Source organism: Corapipo altera, unplaced genomic scaffold, assembly GCF_003945725.1.
Source record: "Corapipo altera isolate COAL_440 unplaced genomic scaffold, ASM394572v1 190, whole genome shotgun sequence".
Taxonomy (NCBI): Eukaryota; Metazoa; Chordata; class Aves; order Passeriformes; family Pipridae; genus Corapipo; species Corapipo altera.
In genome coordinates, this window is record NW_020885006.1 from 212,066 (window position 1) to 233,567 (window position 21,502).

General features: G+C 49.6%; 1 protein-coding gene across 9 annotated transcripts in view; it reads right to left on the reverse strand.

The window, feature by feature from the left end:
- FANCM (FA complementation group M) overlaps positions 1-21,502 on the reverse strand; it is a 51,717-nt gene that overhangs the window by 16,195 nt on the left and 14,020 nt on the right. For 7 of the 9 annotated variants that reach the window (XR_003531617.1, XM_027667322.1, XM_027667321.1 and 4 more), the window contains exons 5-13: positions 14,377-14,508; positions 13,450-13,582; positions 13,122-13,250; positions 12,564-12,665; positions 11,578-11,762; positions 10,699-10,905; positions 7,573-7,807; positions 4,633-4,790; positions 4,026-4,175 (exon numbers count right to left, since the gene is read on the reverse strand). Coding sequence is in view for 8 of the 9 variants with exons in the window: in XM_027667322.1 (XP_027523123.1) it covers positions 4,026-4,175; positions 4,633-4,790; positions 7,573-7,807; positions 10,699-10,905; positions 11,578-11,762; positions 12,564-12,665; positions 13,122-13,250; positions 13,450-13,582; positions 14,377-14,508 (1,431 nt within the window). In the remaining variant the exon portion in view is untranslated. The remainder of the gene's footprint in view (positions 1-4,025; positions 4,176-4,632; positions 4,791-7,572; positions 7,808-10,698; positions 10,906-11,577; positions 11,763-12,563; positions 12,666-13,121; positions 13,251-13,449; positions 13,583-14,376; positions 14,509-21,502) is intronic. The other 2 variants (XM_027667326.1, XM_027667320.1) reach the window with 1 other exon arrangement.

The following is a 21,502-nucleotide window of genomic DNA, read 5'->3' on the forward strand; positions in this document are numbered from 1 at the left end:
TTAATGACCAATACAATGCAGTATTACCTGTCTCCCAGGAAAAACCACAGCTATCCACTTCCCTGTTCCCTGTCCCTCACCCTCAGGAGCTCAGACAAACACCAGAGCCATAAAAAGGATTACTCTGCCCCAACCTTGTTTCCAAACAGCACAGTTTAATTTTCAAAAAATGCTTAAAAGAGATTGAATTATTTTGCAGAAGGACAACCTGATTGGTTCCCTTGTCACACCAAAAATCCCCCTGGGAGTAAATCCCCCCCACCTGCTCCTGTGCTGCTGCAGGAACAAAGCCCACGGGCATTAAAGGCTTTGCTGCAGTGCATGTCCCTTTTCCAGGGATCATATTTGGGGTTTCTTTGACTTTTTTATTTTTTCACTAGGCCAACATCTTCTCTAAGTTTTTAAGAGCACATAAATACAATGTAATTTTTTCCCAACCATTTTTACTTCATCTATTTTAAAAACGAACCCATAAATTGACTTTTTTTTGATCTGTTATGCAAAAAACTGTTTCTTGAATCATTGAATGAGAACAAGGAAAGGAAAGCCAAACATCAGTAAATTTCTGACCGAATTTCTTCTCTAACAGAAAAAAAACCCACCCAAACCCCCACACAAATACCTCCTGAGCTGGCTCCTGTTGTGACTAATCTCTGACTGAGATTCTGCCCAAGAGATAATTTCATCAGAACCTTCCCGATCATTTGGTCACTCACAGGAACATTTAGTGCCTCAGTAAATAAATAATCAATAGACCTGTTTGAGGTTCACTATCTCAGGTATTTAAGGAAACAGCTTTGACCCTACTGGTGTTTATCCCTCTGCTATTAAGCACCACAAATAAACAGCAGCCAGGTCAGCTGGGTATGTTTAGTCAGGAAATATTTATAGCAGGAAAACCTGGATGCACAGCACATCCACACCTTCAGCCACAGAGCCCTGGAATGCTTTGGGTTGGGAAAGGACCTTAAAGATGATCCCATTCCACCCCTTGCCATGGGCAGGGACACCTTCCACTGGCCCAGGTTGCTCCAACCTGGCCTTGGACACTTCCAGGGATCCAGGGGCAGCCACAGCTTCTCTGGGCAACCTGGGCCAGGGCCTCCCCACCCTCCCAGCCAGCAATTCCTTCTCAATCTCCCATCTCTCCCTACCCTCTGGCAGTGGGAAGCCATTCCCTGTGTCCTGTCCCTCCATCCCTTGTCCACAGTCTCTCTACATGTTTCCTGTAGATCCTTCAGGTCCTGGAAGGCCACAATCAGGACACCCCAGAGCTTCTCCTCTCCAGGCTGAACAATCCCAGCTCTCCCAGCCTTTCACTAAATCCCTGCTAAACCAGTTGTTTTTCCATCCACTTTTCACACAGGACTAACATATCAGGTAGATTTCATTTTTTTTCAGGCTTCATTCCTGCTCGAGGCAGATGTCCCAGAGGCTGGAGGAACATCCCTTCCAGCTGCTCAGGTGATGGAATTTCTCCCACCCAGCAGAGTCAGGAATGGAGCCAGGACAGACCCAATCATAGGAAGATGCCTTGGTAGGTGTGCAGAAAATCAAACATTGCCTACAAATCCCTAAATTTCTTTAATTTTGCCCTTCTTCTGCAGTTTTAATTAATACTTTTTTTCTAAGAACAAGCCCTCTAGGAAAAAAAAGAAAGAATATAGTAGTCATCATGGCTCCCCATGGGGCTGGCCATGGGCTCTGTGCCAGAACCAGCTTTGGGAAAACCTTCCCTAATTCTTTTAAGATCCTGATGGGAACAACTTTATCTGTAACCCAGGAGCAGTGTGGGTGCCCACAGGCAGGAGCCACAGCAGGACAGTCCCCAGGGACAGGACTGTTCTCCTCCCTCCATCCCCTGTGACACACCCTGGGCACAGCTGGGTTTGGTTCTGGGCCCCCAGGACAAGGAATATTCTGGGACTGGAGCAAGTCCAGCAGAGGCAGCCAGAAGGGTCACAGGGCTGGAGCACGAGGAGGGAGGAGAGACAAGAGAGCTCTGTTCAGTCCTGCAGGGATCTGCTCCCCAGCTGTGCCAGGCTGGGAGCAGGGAACACAGAGCCTGCTCCATGGAGGGGTGTGGGGGCACCTGATGGGCACAGCAGCATGGAATACTGGAATGGTTTGGGTTGGAAGGGACCTCAAAGCCCATCCAGTGCCACCCCTGCCATGGGCAGGGACACCTTCCACTGGCCCAGGTTGCTCCAACCTGGACACTTCCTTGGATCCAGGGGCAGCCACAGCTTCTCTGGGCAACCCGGGCCAGGGCCTCCCCACCCTCCCAGCCAGCAATTCCTTCCCAATATCCCACCTAAATCTCCCCTTTTCCAGTGGGAAGCCATTCCCTGTGTCCTGTCCCTCCATCCCTTGTCCCCAGTCCCTCTCCAGCTCTCCTGGAGCCCCTTTAGGCTCTGGAAGGGGCTCTCAGCTCTCCCTGGAGCCTTCTCTTTTCCAGGCCAGCCCCTCCCCTTTGGTGAATTCCAGTGGGAAGACTGTCAGTGCCTTTCAGAGAAATCAAGGATTAATCCAACTTGCATCAAGAAGTCTCTGTGGGTGCTGACAGAGCAGATGAAGACCTGCTGCACATTCCCTTTCTGTGGGGCAGTTTTGGTGTCCCTGACCCTGGACAGTTGGGTTCAGACCCAAGAAAGCACCCAACAACTTGTGCAGTGCCAAACCTGGGTGTCAGTGTGATTCCAGGAGCTGCCTTTTCTCCCAGCCCTGCCAGGGCCCTGTTTTTCCCTAGAAGGATCCAGCAGGGTGGAGTGATGGTCCTGCAGTAACCTCTCATGTTCCAGGGAGGCATTTTGGGCACACCAGGAACATCCAGCCAGGAATCCTCCTCTCACTGATGAGAGAGCTCAGCGTCTCCACCTCAGGACAGCTCAGCCAAAGCTGGCTGGGAGTCAATCCAGATAATGCCTGGAACTCTCACTGTGGAGCAGCAGGAGAGGCTGAGGGAGCTGGGGGGGCTCAGCCTGGAGAAAAGGAGGCTCAGGGGGGACCTTCTAATTTCTGAACCATTTCTTTGCCTCCTGACTCTCTTCTCCTCTCTGCCCCTGACCTCTCCCTGAGCCCTCTCTCTCTGCAGCACATCCTTGACCCCAGCTGGAACAGGAACTCTCAGAGAAGTCAGGAATGTCACTGTTGTGTGAAGGAGCAGCTTATCTGAGCTCAGAAAGTCTATTTACAGCCTCCCTTTCATCCTCTTTCCTAGCAAGGAGTACAACTACAATGTTTCCATTCTCTTCCTCGATTAGTCCTGTTATTCAGGAAACTCTGGCAGCTCAGCAAAGCACGCTGACGACCTAAAAAACTTCCACACACTAAAAGGCAATATTTGGGGAACAGAGAAGAGCTCAAGTGGAGGAGACAATAGTGTGGGAACAACTGAAGTGTCCACCCACCTCCACACCCTTTTCCTTGGCTTTCATCCTGAAGGATATTTGCTATCCATACCAGTCAGCAAACAAAACTCCCATCTCCCAAATGGCTGTCATCCATGTTTGTTTGGCTGCTCTCCCCTCACCCCTTAATTCTTAGGAGTAATTAGGTTTTTGGTTAAAGCTTTCACAGAAAACAATCCAAAAATCCTCAAAACAATCCCCTTAGAACATGAACACATTCCTGCATCACTTTTGTGGGATGATTTTGATGTACCTACATGATACAGAGTTACTTCCAATCCTTATTACACTGGAATAGCTCTGATATCCCTCTTGGTGGCTTGGCTCCCTGGCATATATAGCTCTAGAATGTAATGTTATTCTGTAGTAAACTGATACTTGGATCCATTAAAAAAAAAAGACTGATATAAGGGTGGGGGTGTTTTCTCCTCTGTAGGGAAACACCAACTGTTTTGAAACCACTTCTGTGGCAAAGATTAGGAATCACAGAATACCAGGGGGAGACACTTTGGAACGAGATCAAACACACAGAATTCATTTCGCCATTTCCTTTTTTTTCTAAATTTTCATTATTTTTTAACTCCTCCAATCGTGCAGGTTCCCAGGCAGCCTTACCTGCTCCTGCCTCATGTGCTCCATCATTTCCATGGCACTGATGAAGTGGTGACAGGGCTCTGAGTGCCCCACCAGGGCCGTGGGGAAGGGCCGGCTCTGCCAGAGGCTCCACTCGCACAGGGACAGCTCCCGAGCCACCCCCTCCTGCTGCTGGGGGGGAAGGAAGGGGGAAGAGACTGGGATCAAGGCACTGTCCAGCAGAACTCATGTGCTTCCCATGTCAAGTGCTCTGTCAGCACTTGAAATGCAGAGAAGTATTTAAACATCATCACAAAGCTGTAAGTCTGGTTTAAAGTTAAAACTCCACGAGCAACCTGGGCTAGTGGGAGGTGTCCCTGCCCATGGCAGGGGGTGGGTGAGATGGGCTTTAAGGCCCCTTCCCACCCAAACCATCCTGGGACTCTATGAACACAGCATCCTGCAGAGACTTCTTAGGATATTTTTAATTTACAGACCCATTTCAAACATTCTTAACCTCAAAACCTACATGTCAATCTCAAAATAGCATTTTTAATACAGACCCCCTTCCAACTCAGAGTTACCTCTGTTATTTACAGTATCCTTTAGGCCTCATGCAAAGGAAATATTACATTAAAGTCAAACTCACTGGTATTTCTTCCAGGTTTTCTAAGGTTTCAAACTCAGTGCGAGGCAATACTGGTTCCTTTATCCCATCACTCTCCTTGATCCTGTAGAGTCTGTCCCATGTTTCATATTCCTCAGGTGACAGGGACCAGTTCTCATGAGAGAAACTTTGCTTCTGGCCTGTGGGAGGAAAAACAAGAGCAGGAAAATGTTACCTGCTTTGGGAAAAGGGATGCACAGAATAAAAGGACACCAGTGAACAGAACAAACACCTTCCCTGTGCCACGAGCAAAACCAGGAGCACAGGGTGGGACATCAGGGACACTCCAACAGTGTCCATGTGTTATATGGACAAAGCTGTCTGGTAAAGAATCACCCAAGGACACAGGGAGACAGACAGACAGACAGAAATCACTGCCCCAAATAATGCCACATCCCCCAAAACAGCCGTGGGTGGGGATGGCAAAGGAACCTCCACAGAAGCAGTGCTGAGCGTGGGGCTGCTGTCAGGGCACGTGTGTGAAGCCTGGAGAGGAATAATGAAGTTAATTTGCCAGGGTCTCTGCAGACAGGATTTGGGATGAATGTGCAGCCCAGGCTCTGCTGGGAATTAATTCCAGATAAGAGGAATCAGCCTGTGTCTCTCAATCCTCTCAAGTTACAGTTGCCAGAGTCTGTGTCTGCACAGGATGAGACTCAAGCGCAGATCCTGGAGAGTCCAGAGTCCTGCTCAGAAAAAGCTGGAAAAATGAACAAACACCAAAGTTTTTTAAAGCCATCACTAAAAGTCCCAGAAGATCCACACTGCTATGAAGTATTTTTTACTCCAGTGTAGGAGATGTTACACTCCTTTAAGATAACACCCAGTTCAAGGACCTAGGAGGAGAAAAGCAACAGGCCTGAAGGAAAACCAAATTAGGAACACTTTTCAGAGAAGTATAGAGAATCATGGAATGCCCTGAGCTGGAAGGGATCACAAGGACCATCTAGTCCAAGCCCTGGCCCTGCCCAGGACACCCCAACAATCCCCCCCATCCCTCAGAGCATTGTCCAAAACCTCCTGGAGCTCTGGCAGCCTTGGGGCTGTGCCCACTGCCCTGGGGAGCCTGTTCCTGGTGAATTGTTGCCATCCAGACACATCCAGGGAAACACTGGGAACAACAGATGACTTCAGCTCCCTGTGTTACAGCTCCAGCTCTGTGTGTCAAAGACAAGATGAGCCTGTGATACCATCAGCCCAGGTAACACATGCTGCAACACTACCAAGAAGGCCTCCAGGGGCTGGCAAAATTCAGGAACAGATGCTTCCCAAAGCTCTGGGCTTCCTGCTTCTGAGCAGAGTTAGGATTTTGGCTGTCAAGAACAGTCCTAGGCATTTTTCAGGAAAGAAAGAAAGGGACACAGACAGAAGAAGAACATTCCCATTCCGACTGAGACTGATAATGCTGTTTGGGTACATAGTTGGGAATTACCAAGTTCTGTGGCATTTAGTCCCTGGCAAAGCCTCTGACCCTCATTATCTTCCAGAACATTTTATGTTATGGATGCAATGTCCTACCAAACACAAACATATCACTCAATCATCCCTGTTATTGTCCTGGGTCTTCCCCAGAACCAAAACATTTTCATTCCCCTTGAACAGGGAGCAGAGCAAGAACCAGCCCAGAGGGGGACAAGCAGGTGGATTCAGCCTGTGGCCAGCAGGGAATTTGTCAGTTCTCAGAACCACAGAGTCACAGAATTCCTGAGGTTGGAAAAGCCCTCCCAGCCCATGGATCCCCCCTGTGCCCCATGCCCACCTTGTCCCCAGCCCAGAGCACTGAGTGCCACGGCCAGGCCTTCCTGGGACACCTCCAGGGCTGGGCACTCCAAACCTCCCTGGGCAGCCCCTGACAAGGCCTCACCACCCTTTCCAGGGAGCCTTTCCACCTTTGGAACCTCAATCCTGGTCACCTTTAGCAAATCAACTCACCCCTGGCCACCTTTGGTGCCCCTCACCATCCCCCCCATGTGCCTCACCTGGTTGCCACAACAGGAACGTGGCAGCCCCAGCCCTGCTGTGCTGCTCCCTGGGCAGGAACACGCTCAGCATCACCATCTGTGTGCCCTCACTGCCTCACTGCTCTGTTCTAAAACACAACTACAAACACTCTGAAATTATTATTTTCATTCCATGTTGTGCTCTGCTTATTTCCTTCCAGCTGTGTCCATTTAATCAGGTACTGGAATATGAAGTTTCCCAAAGCTTTAAGGAGTTGCTGTTGGTCTTTACAGAAAGCACTAACAAGCACTACAGAAAGCACAACAACTGCCAAGTATTTATAAAAAAGTAGGTTTTTTCTCCTGTCTTATAACCATGTTCACTTTCCTGAGCATTTCAGTGCCATGTAACTGCACCAGCTAAAGAGTCATTCCTCCTTTTAGATTAATTTTCCTCCAAGGGTGTTCACAATTCATGAACACCCTACCCTTGATTTCTCCTTTTCCTCCCTTTGCAATCCTCCTGATTTCAAGCATTGCTGTGTTATTGTCATTTATGAAGCCATAACGCCCAGAGAAGCTGTGGTTGCCCCTGGATCCCTGGAAGTGTCCAAGGCCAGGCTGGATGGGGCTTAGAGCAGTGGGCTGGTGGAAGGTGTCCCTGCCCAACCCAAATTATTCTGGGATTCTTTGATTAACATTTGCCTCTTCTGTTCACAGCTGGAGCCCCTGACCTGCAGTCAGAGATTCCATGGAGTCAGTGAACCAAATGCCTGACTCAGGGTAGGGATATTTCAGGCCAGAGCTGTGGGATGTCCAAGGAAAGGCTGAGGACCAGGCAGCAGTGGTAGCACAGTGTCCCAGGTGCCAGGAGTGGCCCTGCAGAGCCCAGAGCCCTGTGAGAGGTGGGTGGGATGTGCTGTGACACAAACACCCCGGGGCAGCTTACACGGCGCTTAGAGCAGCACCATAATCCTCTTACCAGTGACACAGGAAAAGGGAGCAGATTTGTGCTGCAGGGAACTGCATCTTCTCTCCTTGCAGAGCCCTCTGGAGTTGCCTGGCTCGTATTTCTCAGCAGTGATAAACATTTTATGCACCCGGGGGTTGATGCCTTCTGGAACCATCCGTGGGCTGCGCTGGTAGAAACGCAGGGTTTTGTTCCCTGAAATGGCTTTGTGGATGCTCCTCTTGTTACACTGGCTCTGGTTGTAAGTCTGGAAGGAGAAGATAAAGACAGAAACCATGTGTTGACCGCTTGTTTTGTCACAGGACTTGATCAAAACTCAAAGAGCACCTGAGTGTCTGCGGGGTTTCTCGTTATTTTCTGTTCCCTCCTCGAGGTGGTTTTTGGTTTGGGGTTTTTAGCCAGAGCAGGAGCAGGCACAGCACTGGGGAGAAAAAGGAGCACAGCCCTGGGCTGGGGGAGGTTCCAATGTGCCATTGATACAGGGGTGATGGAAATGAGATTACATCAGAAACTGAGAAAGGAGGCCAAGCAGAAGAAAGGTAGAAGATGATTTGCTGATGTCATACATGATCTGAGTCCTTTAATTACACCCCACTTTATTGTGCAACAGAGAAACCAAGACAAGGCTGGAGAAGGCAAGGGAAGAAAGCAGTGACTCTGAGACTGTCCTGTGCTCTCCTCTGGGTCCCTGGGACAGGCCACTGCTGGGGACCAATGCCCTGAGTGGGACAGTGTGGCAGCTACAACCTGGCAGAGATCTCTGGGGGCAGGACCAGAGGAGACAACCCAAAGCCAAGCCCTCTGAACACACCAACAGCCAGCTCTGATGAACAGCCCCCTCTGATGAACAGCCCCTCAGGCACTCCAGCAAACAGCCTTTTCATCCTAGGGCATCTCAGGAAATCCTGGGACAATCCTAGAAAGAAAAGGTCTTTTTATGGCAAAAAAATCGTGCTAGCAAATTCCTTCAGAGCACTGTCACCGTGCTGCTGTTCCCCTTCCCTGCTCCCAGGGGCAGCTCCGAGCTCTGCACCCCATCCCAGCAGCTCCAAGTCCAGCCAGGCTGAGCTGCTGTCCCAGGACACCAGGAAACCCCAATCCAAGCCCATTCCATCCCAGTTCAGGGCCCAGGACACATGTGATGTGACGGCTGACCCGGGAAACACGTGGGAGCTGAGGAATAAACACAGGGATCCCTGCCAGCCTCCCACTGCCAGGCCTCCACAAACACCCTGCTCTTCAAAAGCTGGGTAATGGAATTCAACTGGTTTGACAACAAAAACCAACAAACTAAACCAAGCAAAAAAAACCCAAACCCAAGCAAACAAACAAAAAAAAAAACCAAAACACAAATAAACAAAAAAAGCGCCCACAAATCCCCAACATTCCTACAAATTATGAGGGGCCATAACATGACCATTCATTATTCAGCTGCAAGTTATGTGATGGGAAAGAATCTCCACATTAACAGAACTGGAAGGAGACTCAACCTTAAAAAATCCAACAACTACCCCAAAAAACACCCCCCAGCAAAACCAACAAACAAACCAAACCAACATTGTTCAGCAATTAAATTTATTTCCTGATCTCAAAATAAAAACATTATCTACAATTACTGTTCTACCTGGGGAAGGTTCTGCTGCAGAGGTTTCTGAGAAAATCTGGAGAACACAGTAATCCAGCTACTTAAGTGAAGCTCCAAGGAATTTAAAGGACTATTCTATATCCCATTACAGAGCTCTCAGTAGTATCCAGCCTGCATAAGTAGCATGAGAAAACATCTATTCACAAACACCACCCAGGTTTATCATTTTTAACCCTCATCTCTTCAAAGCTGCTTTTTTCCCCCTCAGGCAGCACCCTCTGCAGTCTCATTTAGAATTAAATCCCTGCCACCTACAAATACAAACCAGAGCAACAACATCGACTGGAATACATGAAATAACACCAAGACTCAGAAATGTCGGGTTTACAGTTGGTTTACACAGATCTTGCACTTAGGAGTCTGCATCCTCTCTCACCAGAGAGGTGGCAGCAGGGGCTGCCTGGCCTGGCCTGCCCAAATCCTGCCCTTTCCCACCCCTTGGCTGAGCCCAGGCTCTGCAGGGCCGTGGGATGCAGCTGGCACAGCTGCTGGGGGGCTCCCTGGCTCCCAGCTGGGGTTTGCCGTGTCCCATGGCATTCCCAAGGGACAGCCTGTACTCAGGGATGATTAACCACGCTCCAGCTGAGTGCTGAGCTTCAGGAACTCGGCCAAAGTGGATTTCCCCTAAGCTGATCTGCTCAGACCTCACACGCAAGAGCAGCCACTGAGCACTGCTCTGAGCTCACAGTGTCGTCACCAGGTCAGAACCAGTGCTCCCAGTGCTCCCAGTGCTCCCAGTGCCAGCATCTGATGACATGACAGGCTGGGAGAGCTGGGGGGGGTCCCCTGGAGAAGAGAAGGCTCCAGGGAGAGCTGAGAGCCCCTTGCAGGGCCTAAAGGGGCTCCAGGAGAGCTGGAGAGGGACTGGGGACAAGGGATGGAGGGACAGGACACAGGGAATGGTTTTAAGCTAGAAAAGAGTAGATTTAGGTGGGAAATTGGGAAGCAATTCCTGACTGGGAGGGCGGGGAGGCCCTGGCCCAGGCTGCCCAGAGAAGCTGTGGCTGCCCCTGGATCCCTGGAAGTGTCCAAGGCCAGGTTGGAGCAGCCTGGGCTGGTGGAAGGTGACCCTGCCCATGGCAGGGGGTGGAATTGGATGAGCTTTAAGGTCCCTTCCAACCTAAAGCAGTCTGGGATTCTGTGACAGTTTCCCAGGACAAACTGAACAAGAAGACTGAGGGCAGAGCTCAGGGGTCTGCAGCTCGTCCCGAGGGGCAGCTCTGATCTCTGCTTCCTGTGAGCAGGGACAGGACCCAGGGAATGGTTGGAGCTGTGCCAGGGCAGGGTCAGGTTGGATCTCAGGACAAGGTTCTTCCTCCAGAGGGTGGTTGGCACTGCCCAGGCTCCCCAGGGCAGTGGGCACGGCCCCAAGGCTGCCAGAGCTCCAGGAGGGTTTGGACAAGGCTCTGAGGGACAGGGGGGATTGCTGGGGTGTTCTGGGCAGGGCCAGGGGTCGGTCCCTCCCAGCTCAGGCCCCCCCAGGCCCCACTCACCCTCTCCTCTCGGCCCTGGGCCAGGATGACGACGATGCGGCCGTGGCGGCGCCGCCCGGTCCGGCCCATGCGCTGCACCAGGCGCACGGGGCTGCGCTGGGCGTCGAAGCAGACGATGAGATCCACCTCCCCGATGTCCAGGCCCTCCTCCCCCACGCACGTGGACACCAGGGTGTTGTACCCGCCCTCCCGGAACCGCCTCACCACCTGCAGGGAGAACTCAAATCAGATTCACCAGGGCAGCACAACGGCCCTGCGGCTTTTCTACGCTGGAAAAATTAATTTAACACCTTCAAACGACAAAACTTAGTCTTTCTAAATCAACTACTACCCCTTGATCAAATCCCACCCACCAACGTGACCAACATCAGCACTTCAACTGTTCAATTCTAAAACAAAGGAAAAAAAGCACACCTTACTCTGACTCCAGCCATGGCATTCTTCTAAAACTGATCTTCCCAACTGTGCAATTAAATATCTTTGGGGTTGTCTTTTTTTTTTTTTTTTAACTTTGCTAGGTCAAAATTTAAGGACAGATCTTATCTTTCCTGCCTACAAGAAAAAAGAATTCCCTAAGCACATGTTTGACTATTCCCCCGGATTTTTAATACATGTGAGTCAAGAGTTGTAAATACACAAATAAATAGAATGCAAATATATATATAGTATATATATACACTATATAAATATGTATATAAATAGTTTGTATTTACATATTCTGCTCAGTGAGTATAATTTTGGATACTCTGACAGGCACTGGACTCCACCAATGACAGTAAAAGTTCAGCTGTTTCCACACAGTGTGTACTCCTGGAGTTGTGCACACAATCAATGCTTTTTTAATCACTATTTCGTGGTACAGTCTCCTCCTTTCTGTACCTCCAGCTGTTCCTTCTGGGTGAAGCCCTTGGTGCTCTTCCCTGTGGAGTGTCCCACGAATGTCATGGCGCGGACAGCCGGGCTGAGGCGGGACAGCATCTCCGCGATCTCCTGCACACTGTCCCGGAAGGAGGAGAAGATCATCACCCTGGTGTCCCCACAGGGGCCTTCACTCCCCTCCTGATCTGCTGGATCGGAAGAAGAAGCAGGATTTTAGCAGAATTAGTAACGCAAAAGGACAGGGCATCAGACGAGTTACACGTTCCCAGCTCCCATCTCACTCCATGGGAAAACGGATGGAAAACGCTCCAAGATACATCTCCCAGAAAAATTCCCTTTGGAATCAAAGCAGTGCTCTAATTTTGGGGAACTGACACCAACTACAGTAAGACTGTCCTACATCTGAGGTACCATCACTAAGGTTACTTGGGAAAGCTCAGGTTGGAGGGCAAGTGTGTTGGAATGAAGTTCAAGATTCCCTGTTCTTCTGGCCAGGCACTGGAACAGGCTGCCCGGGGAAGGCTGGAATCACCACCCCTGGAAGGGTTCAAAAGGCCTGTGGATGGGGCACTTGGGGACATGTAATTCTTGGCCTCAGGCTGGATATCACAACTTCTATCCTCAAGCTCCTTAAATATGCTCATCCTAACTCTGCAGGAGGCAACGGCAGCAGAGCCCTGAGGGAAGGGTCCAGAACAAACCCTGGGAGCAGGGCAAGCAGGAGACAGGGAAACACCAGGAGAGAGTTTGCTATCTCTGTTTTACTCAGCTGTTGGAGCATTTTACATCAAATTAACAATGAGAACTCCTAGAACATTTTATCTTACAGAAATCTTATGGTAAAGTCCTTCTAGAGAGGGCTTGTCCACACAGAGGATACACAAACACACAAATTAGCACAAATCAGGAGATGAATCAGCAGGACATTACTTGTTTCCACCCCCAGGTTCAACTGGTGGGGTACTTTTTGAGTTGTTGGTACTTACCAGAGCATCCCTTTTTCCAGGATTTGAAGTGTTCTATTACGATTTCCTCCAATTTCCTTAATTTTGGATGGCTGTAGACAAATTCCTTTTTCTTTCCCAACACTGGAAAGGCAATAAAGCAGTGAAAGACATCAGTAAACCTGCAATAAGCATGAAGGTTTAGTGAACTTCATTTCCTCCCACTGTAACTATCCGAGTCAGACACCCAAATTCCTGACACTAATTCTAATTGCATCAACCCACAGTAATTAATGAACTAGTGACAGAAGCACATTTGTAAAGCCCAGGTTTCTGAGAAAGTGCTGTTACTTTTGTTACAGTCACACTGGAAAAGACATGGAGTCAAACAGTAATATTATAACCTTCATTTTAAATCAAATTAAAACCTTCAAACACAGACAACTGGTTTGGAAGTAGCTAAAACCACCAAGGGAAGAGAGAGAGGGAGTGAGAGAGGGAGGGGACTGTTGGGAAGACAATCTGGAGTGAAGAAGAGCAGCCAAGTGCAGCACAAGTTTTAAACAGGATTAACTGTGTCCCCGAGAGGGAAGCCCTGACCTGTGTCACTCCTCCAGACACCTGCAGTCTCTGGAGCCACGGCTGTGTCTGAGAACATGGCCCGGAGGTGCTGGTAGAGCTTCAGGAAGTCCTCGTTACGCCCCAGCTCGTTCTTCGTGCGGGTCAACCCTTTGGGAAGAGTTGGAATACCTCAGGATTCAGTTTGCTTTCCCAAATGTACTCTAACACTGCTAATATATTTCCAGCTGGAATGAAGGGAATAAAGCACCGATTCCATTTGCAACCCACTTACAGGTTGCCATACAGATGAGGTAAATGAAATGGAGGGGGTGGAATGAAAGGAAGGATGTCCCTGAGGACATTTCACCTTTGGCTCCATCCATAATTCCCCAAAGGTAGATGAACAAGGAGCGGACTCCCATCTGCAGCAGCAGCTCATACCCGTGGTATAAACTGATACAAAGGGCAAAGTCCCCTTCGATGATGCCTTGGTGGATTCCCTGTGGAACAAAACAGACTCATCACTGAACCAGGAAGTGACTGAGGAGCAGGAATCACACTGCATCTCCTGACCAGAACCAGGCTGGGGTCTGGGAAGCAGAGCCAAAGCCCCAGCTGATGCCCAGGGAGCAGTCTGTCTATCCCAGCCCTCAGGGAACAGATTTTACACAGAGCAGTGGAGGCAATCCTTTTCCACCTCCAAAATACCTGTATTATCCTCCAGGATTAACTCATCTCCCCTCAGCCTCTGACAGCTGAACCACCCACCCATCTGGATGTGGCAAAACAAGGGACTTCTGGCACATCTACCCAGGCTATGAAATGAAGGCAGGAAAGTTGCCTTGCTTACTGTGAAAGAGATTTCCCAATGTTCTTTCTAAGGTACACAGTGGTTTTTTAGGCAATGTTCTTTAAGATTACAAAATTTGACCACACCCTGACAAGTTACAGAAAAATAGGAGCAGGAATGTAGCTTTGGGGGGAAAGTGTGAACTTTGCTGTAAGTACAATCTAAGTCCTCAAAACAATTTCACTTTGGAAATGGAGTCCTTAATCTTTTCCTTAACTTTTCTATATTGGCATCAAGAAACATGGAACAGTTAAGTATATTTTGCAGATTTCATAGATGATCTTTAAGGTCCCTTCCAACCCAACCCGTGCTATGATTCTATGATAATTTATTCCAGGGCTAAAACCAGAAATCTACTTAAAATGTCTCAGGAAATTTGGTACTTATGGATAATTACTATTTACCCCCTACTTTAACGATACAAAATCAATAAAAGACACTTACCACATGCTGTGGAGAGGGGTTTTTCCTATACTGATCCCTTGCCAGGATGATCTGGTACTTGGTGAGGCTGGGAATGTCCCTCCTGGCCAGAACTCCCATTCGGATCAGGCGGCCGGCGAACGCCTCGAGCACCTGCAACCCCAACACAGCCCCTTGAACCTGCTGCCCTGAGGATCTGTGCCTCCACTGCACACACAGACACCTCCTGCCTCCAGGAGAACCCTGTATCCACCCTGTAACTGGGACGGGGAAACACCCTGAGAGCTGCAAGGGCACAGAGAGGGAAGGGAACGGGATGGACAGCCAGGCCTGGAGCTCAGGCTGCAGCTCCTTCTCTCACTGCCCACATCAACTTCAGGGGCAGTTTGGGCACAGAACATTAGTGTTTCTCTTCCACAAGGCCAAATTAGGTGAAGGGCTGGCCAGGAGGTCAGACACTGTGTGTGGGAGGGATGGGAGATGTGAGCCCAGAGGAACGAGCACCAGCAGCAGGTCCCGTTTCCTCTGGAATCCACCCCAAAACACACTTAGTTTTCACCCATCACATGTACCTGCTTTCCACATCGGTGCGACAAGCAGAATAACCTGCACTAATGCATCCTAATCCTGTTTTTCCTCTTTGTTTGCCAGCCTTAGGTGGTCAGGATTTTTGCACAGACTTAGTTTTGCATGAGCGCTAACTCAGCCGTAATCGCAGTAATCAGATTTGTCCCACAAACGCTGTTTACAACCTGTTGGTCCCTTGGCCAACGGCCCCAAAAACATCTCAGGGCACAACAACAGGCTCTCCAAAGGCAGTTCCCTGTGCCTGCATCCATGCACAACGTGTTTCCCGAGTTTTCCAGCCACTCCAGCACCAGCACAGCTGCCCTGCACTAAGAAGGTTCTGATCCCTTTAGTGTCCCTTCAGCCCCCTGAAAATCATCCAACTAAACCAATAAAACCAGGCCTAAGTCAGGCCTCCAACACTGATCCAGGCACACCTGGAGCTTGTGAGGAGAGACTCAAACCAGAATCCCAGAATGGTTTGGGTTGGAAGGGACCTTAAAGCTCCTCTCGTTCCAATCACCTGCCATGGGCAGAGAGACCTTCACAGAATCATGGAATACCCTGAGCTGGAAGGGACCCCAAGGACCACCCAGCCCAACCCCTGGCCCTGCCCAGGACACCCCAACAATCCCCCCCTGTGTCCCAGAGGATCATCCAAACCCTCCTGGAGCTCTGGCAGCCTTGGGGCCGTGCCCACTGCCCTGGGGAGCCTGGGCAGTGCCAACCACCCTCTGGGGGAAGAACCTTGTCCTGAGATCCAACCTGACCCTGCCCTGGCACAGCTCCAGCCATTCCCTGGGTGCTGTCCCTGCTCACACAGAGATCACTGCCTCCCACTACCCCAGGCTCCTCCAAGCCCCGTCCAACCTGGCCTTGGACACTTCCAGGGATCCAGGGGCAGCCACGGCTTCTCTGAACAACCTGTGCCAGGACCTCCCCACCCTCACAGTAACCAATTTCTTCCCAATATCTAATCTAAACATAATCTAAAATCCCAGGAAAAGGAGTGGGAATAATTGCCAGCATCAACAACAGCTGCATTAATCCCCCAAGGAATCAGAAATGCAGGAGAACTTTGGAAGGGTGATGGAAAACTTGTTCCAGCAGCAGCAGCTGACCTGGGGAGTACCCACCGTGCTGGGGAATTTCCACCCTGCCCACTCCATGCCATGGGTCCTTCCCAACCAGCACTCTGGAGCCAGCAGGATAAGCTGCTTACAGCAGATAAGGGCTGCTGATAAAAGGAAATCATGGAAATGGAGCCAGAATTCTCAGTGTTTTGGTGCATCTCAGGTTGCTCCTCTTTCCCCTGAGGGTGGGGAGGCCCTGGCCCAGGTTATCCAGAGAAGCTGTGGCTGCCCCTGGATCCCTGGGAGTGTCCAAGGCCAGGCTGGAGCAGCCTGGGCTGGTGGAAGGTGTCCCTGCCCATGGCAGGGGTGGCACTGGGTGGGCTCTAAGGTCCCTTCCCACCCAAACCATTCCATGGCTTTACTCTGGCCTTGGCACAGCTCCCCCCTGCCCATTCCATGGCTCCTGGGCAGTTGGACTCAGACCAGCTGCGGGCACCAAACCCCCACCTGAGGCCAAAGGGCTCCCAGGCACTTCCCAATCCCATGTCCAGGTTCTCCTGTATCCCCAGGGAACCTCGGCCATGGCCTCCCACAGCTCCCAGGGAAAGCAAAGCAAGACACACCATCCCGAGGCATTCCTTCTAATTGAGGCTAATGGATTAATTAGACCAAATAAACCACTAACACCAACAACAGGCAAACACCAACTGGAAGCTACAGCAGTGCCAGGAATTTCTGAAGGAAAGGGGAAAAAAACCAAAGAAATCAAATGATGTTTTCTTAAAATACAGTCAGAACCATCCACCGAGGCACAGGGAAGGCTCAGTGCACAGGGGTCTCTTCTCATATTAATGAGAACAAAACTAAAGACATGGTTTGGTTCTAATAGTTTAAAACTCAGAACTTTGTGTTTACCAAAGAGTCTGTTATTGTTCTGTTGTTTTTTGAGCCAGGCTGTACCTGACAGTCCCTTTAAAAGGACAGAGGCAGAAATGTCTGTGCCAGCTTATAGAAAAAGACATTTATAAAATAAACAGAAATGTTGACCATGGAAGGAATAACTCAGTGCTTTTTACTTGAGTGGATACCCCTGGAACAGCTCATTATCCTTCCATCGAACCCTGAACAGCTGGACATGAGGACACTTGAAATGCTGAGATGAAGCTTAAACTATGTCTGAAGTAGTGGAAATGGAGTCAGTCTGAACACAAATGGTCCTCTAGAAAAGCAATTAATGGTTTCATTAAAGAGTAATGCCCACTAAGTATAATATTTCAGCTCTGGTTTGTTATTTCCTACACTTGTTGCAGAGCTGTTTTCCGAACAGACATTTTCATTACAGGTACTTTTGTGTTTTATCCCTTGACCCAGTTAAAAGGTATAAGAAAATGATATTGTCCCTGTTTGCTCAATGTACACCCCTGTCTGATTTAATCACCTTCTGCAAAACAAACCCATGCTGACTGTTATGAAAGACAGCGGGATCCAGTCACCTGGAGCTTCAAAACTCCCCGGGAACAGTAAACATAACCTACTTAGGAGAGACACAGGAACAGGCTCTGCTCACTCACTGCACTTATCTTGCCTCCGTACCTTCATTTTTAATTACAAAGATAATACTTCTGAAAAAGTCCCCTCAACCTTTCCAAAACATCACAGTGTCATGTTCCCCGTTCCACAAACACATTGCAGAATTAATTCCAATCAGTGGCTCGGGAGGACTCGTGGTTTTCTGCAGCTCCCTCAGTGGAGGCCGGGGCTGACAGATTTACAGCCAGCACATCACACACGACTGGCTGAGTTATCCCACCCTGCACTCAACTTGCCAAGGACACAAAGACATTTCTGTTCTGAGCTATCTCCCACAGCAAACCACAAGTTCTTGGAGCTTGTACCCGAGATGAGCTTAGAACCTGTTTTTGGAGCTGAGGACTTGTGTTACCAAAGAACTGTTACTGTGCCAGCTACACCTCACTGAAAACTGCTTTTAATCTGTTTTCTGTTGGCACAATAAAAACCAAAGGCTCTAAACTAATGCCCTGGCCTAATTATTTTATTGCAGATTTGAAGGGTTCTTTACCAGAGAAAACACATAAGAAGCTGGGTTTGTAGCACTTCTTTCCCAGTAGAGAAGGAGGGCTGGGAGAAACCAGCTGCTACGGAGGTTGTACCTTCCCAGACCGAGGACTCCAAGGGTTTCCAGCACTCCCAGGCTTCACTGACAGACCTGGCTGGGGTTTAAAAATCCTTCTGGTCTTAAATAGAGCTGCCCCTCCCTTCAGCCCCTTCCCCTGCACTCCCAACTCCCACAGCTCCAGCATTTTCAATGCCCAGCACAGAATCCCAGACTGGTTTGGGTTGGCAGGGACCTCAAAGCCCATCCAGTGCCACCCCTGCCGTGGGCAGGGACACCTTCCACCAGCCCAGGTTGCTCCAACCTGGCCTTGGACACTTCCCCAGACCCTTCCCAGCACGCTGGGGCAGGTGCTGAACTGGTGTGAAGGAAATGAGCCCACACTGGGTGTCCATGAGGTCCCATCACCCCCCAGCTCTGTGGGAATGTCCACATGCCCCCAACACTCTGCTCTGCCTTAGTGGGATCACTCAGCCCAGGAGCAGGGAAGTAACACAAGCAGCTCCAGAACAAATCCAGAGCTCAGTTTTAGTTCCTCTCCCTGTAAAACTTCAGTTGTGACAACCAAACTGAGGGAGAAAAGTGCTATTTTGTTCAAGCTTCCTCCTGACATTTCTCACCTTGCCAGGAAGGAAGGGAAAACAACAGGGACACAGCAGGACAGGGTGTTTTTAAGCTGATCTTGTTCTCCAAACCCAATACTGATCAGCCCAGTAATGATCTTGGCACTGCTCAAAGTTTTGGGCTAAGTTCCCATTAACTGGTTCAGACCCTCCACAGTGTCCCAGGGATGTGTCACACCCTGAGCACACACTGTTCTTCCCTGGGAGCCGGGATCCATCAAAAACATCCAATACTTTGTCCTCTTCCACCATCTGACTTTTCTGCTGGTACAGCAGTTTTCAGTTCTTAAAGGTTATAAAACAAGAAGATCTACTTTTCAACCAATTTCTCAAAGAACAATTTTACCCTGTCACTTAAGAAGTTATAAGAAAAAAATGGCTTTTCTACATCAACCTGCCACTCGGGGAGAGTGGCTGTCAGCCCTGTGCCACGGGACAGAAAGGAGCATCCCACTGAGGATGTTTCAAATCCGTAGTTTTTAAGGCTGAATATCAGTTTTTCTGTTCTATTCAGAGGTGTAACTGCCAGGAATGCACAGAGAACACAGCACTACCAAACCCATTACCTCAAGAGTGGCTGTTTATTAGCCAGCAGTCATACACAGAATTAACAACTTCGGGGACAAAACAGCAAATACAGCAAAAATCAGCTTTGCTCATCTCTAGTAACAATGAGTTACTCTGTTATCTGGGCAGTGTCCAGACACAGACCATGACACTTCTTCAGTACCCTATCAAATGCAGTAATTACTAACTCATCAAAACCAAAGACAAACTGATTACAGAGATCTTTAAAACAGAATTTCAAACTCCTCCCAGCCTCTTTTCTCATAGTCAGTGTTCTGTGGCATGTCTCACATATAGGGAAATTTACCTGTGATTTTAAACAATTTTTCAGGTTATTTTCTCATTTTCTTTTCTCTCATCTCCAGCAATGATGATTAACAATCCTCTAAACAGAAATAACTTCGCTTAAGCAACTAATTTTCATTATAACTTGAACAAAGGAGTTGGGACTGTTTTCCCTGAGAAAGTGCTGGAATTACTTAGGCAGGACAGGCAGAGGAAAAACCTCCACACGTTGCCTCAAACAGTGCTGTCTTCTCAGGAAAAACAGTTTCCTGGAAAAAAAACCTCCAAGAGCCAGAATGTCCTCACTTGTTAGGAACAACCCAGCTTCCAGAATTCTGTGGAAAACTCCTTACCCACAGCACTGCAGCTGTGTGAGGTGGAGTTACCTGTGGATGGATGGATGGATGGATGGATCCCACTGTGCCTCTCCTGGGGGTCCCTGCCCACAGCAGCTGCTCCCCACTGGAAGCTCAGCTGGATGTGAGAGGAGAACCTGGGCACTGCCACAAACCCCCTCCAGCACACGGTCAGTGAGCCCTGTGCTCTGCACTGAGCCCTGTGCTCTGCACTGAGCCCTGTGCTCTGCACTGAACCCTGTGCTCTGCACTGAGCCCTGTGCTCTGCACTGAACCCTGTGCTCTGCACTGAGCCCTGTGCTCTGCACTGAGCCCTGTGCTCTGCACTGAACCCTGTGCTCTGCACTGAACCCTGTGCTCTGCACTGAACCCTGTGCTCTGCACTGAGCCCTGTGCTCTGCACTGACCGTGAAATCACATCAGCTCACAGCCAGACAGACAAGCACCACATCCAACCCTCCTCAAGGATTTGCCTTCCCAGGGATTTCAGCTCTGTGAGGCTGATTCACTGCCCACAACCAAGAGACCAAACCCCCCCCCCGGTGGGGTTGAGCTTCACTCACTGCCACCACTGCTCTGAAAAAACCCTCTCCCAGGATGTTCCCACCCACAGCTGCTCCTCCCTTTGCAAATTCCCAAAGGAGAACTCCATAGGAACGGCAGGACTGTGGTCTGTGCTGTCAGGAGCACAGTCAGGACTTGCAGTCTGAGCTTCTGAAGCAATTCACAGTTCATTGTAACAGCAAGCTCAGCCCCCAGGCTGGGGTAACGCTACTGACCAGCTACTGACCAGAAACGGGGGGAAAAAGGAGGGGGCAGATTAAGCATCACATCAGAGTCAGCAGTCCCACCCCCACAGACCCATCCCTAACCTCTGGCTTTTCCTGTAGGGAAACAGAGCACGGGAGAGGACTGTTTCCTACTGTTCTAAAACTCTAAATGCCCCGAGATTCCCCTTCCCTGCCTGCACACAAAGGGCCACAAGGCTCCTTTCACCTTCAATTTGGAATGAAAGGCAACTCCACCCAGAGCCACGTGCTGCACACAGCCCCCCGACTGACACCCAGCTCCTGCCTCAATTGCCACAACCACCCCAGGGCGGGGCTGCTCACCCCCCTCGTTGTGCAGCTGAAAACTTCCGGAGCTGGACTTCGGTAACAAAATATCCCGTGGCTTTTGCACTCCTAACTGGAATGAGTCTGGAATCATTTTATTCAGTTCAGAGACCTCCTGAACAAAACGAGAGATGTGTCTTTAAAGCGCGGTTTGAAAGCAGTAAAATCAAATCACGACACAGGAGGACAAACGGCACACGGAGAGCAGTGGGGAGAATAAATGATGAAGAGAATAGCTGGGAAAGAGGGAATGAGTGAAAAAACACACACGACACAAACTTCTTTAAGTTCTGCACTGCTCAGACCGTACAGCACGTGGTGGGAGAAGCTATAGAGCCGCAGGGCCGCCGAGGAAAGCGGCCGTGTGCAGGGAGCGGGTGTCCACCCCTCATCCATGTGTCTGTTCTCCATCCATCCACCCCTCATC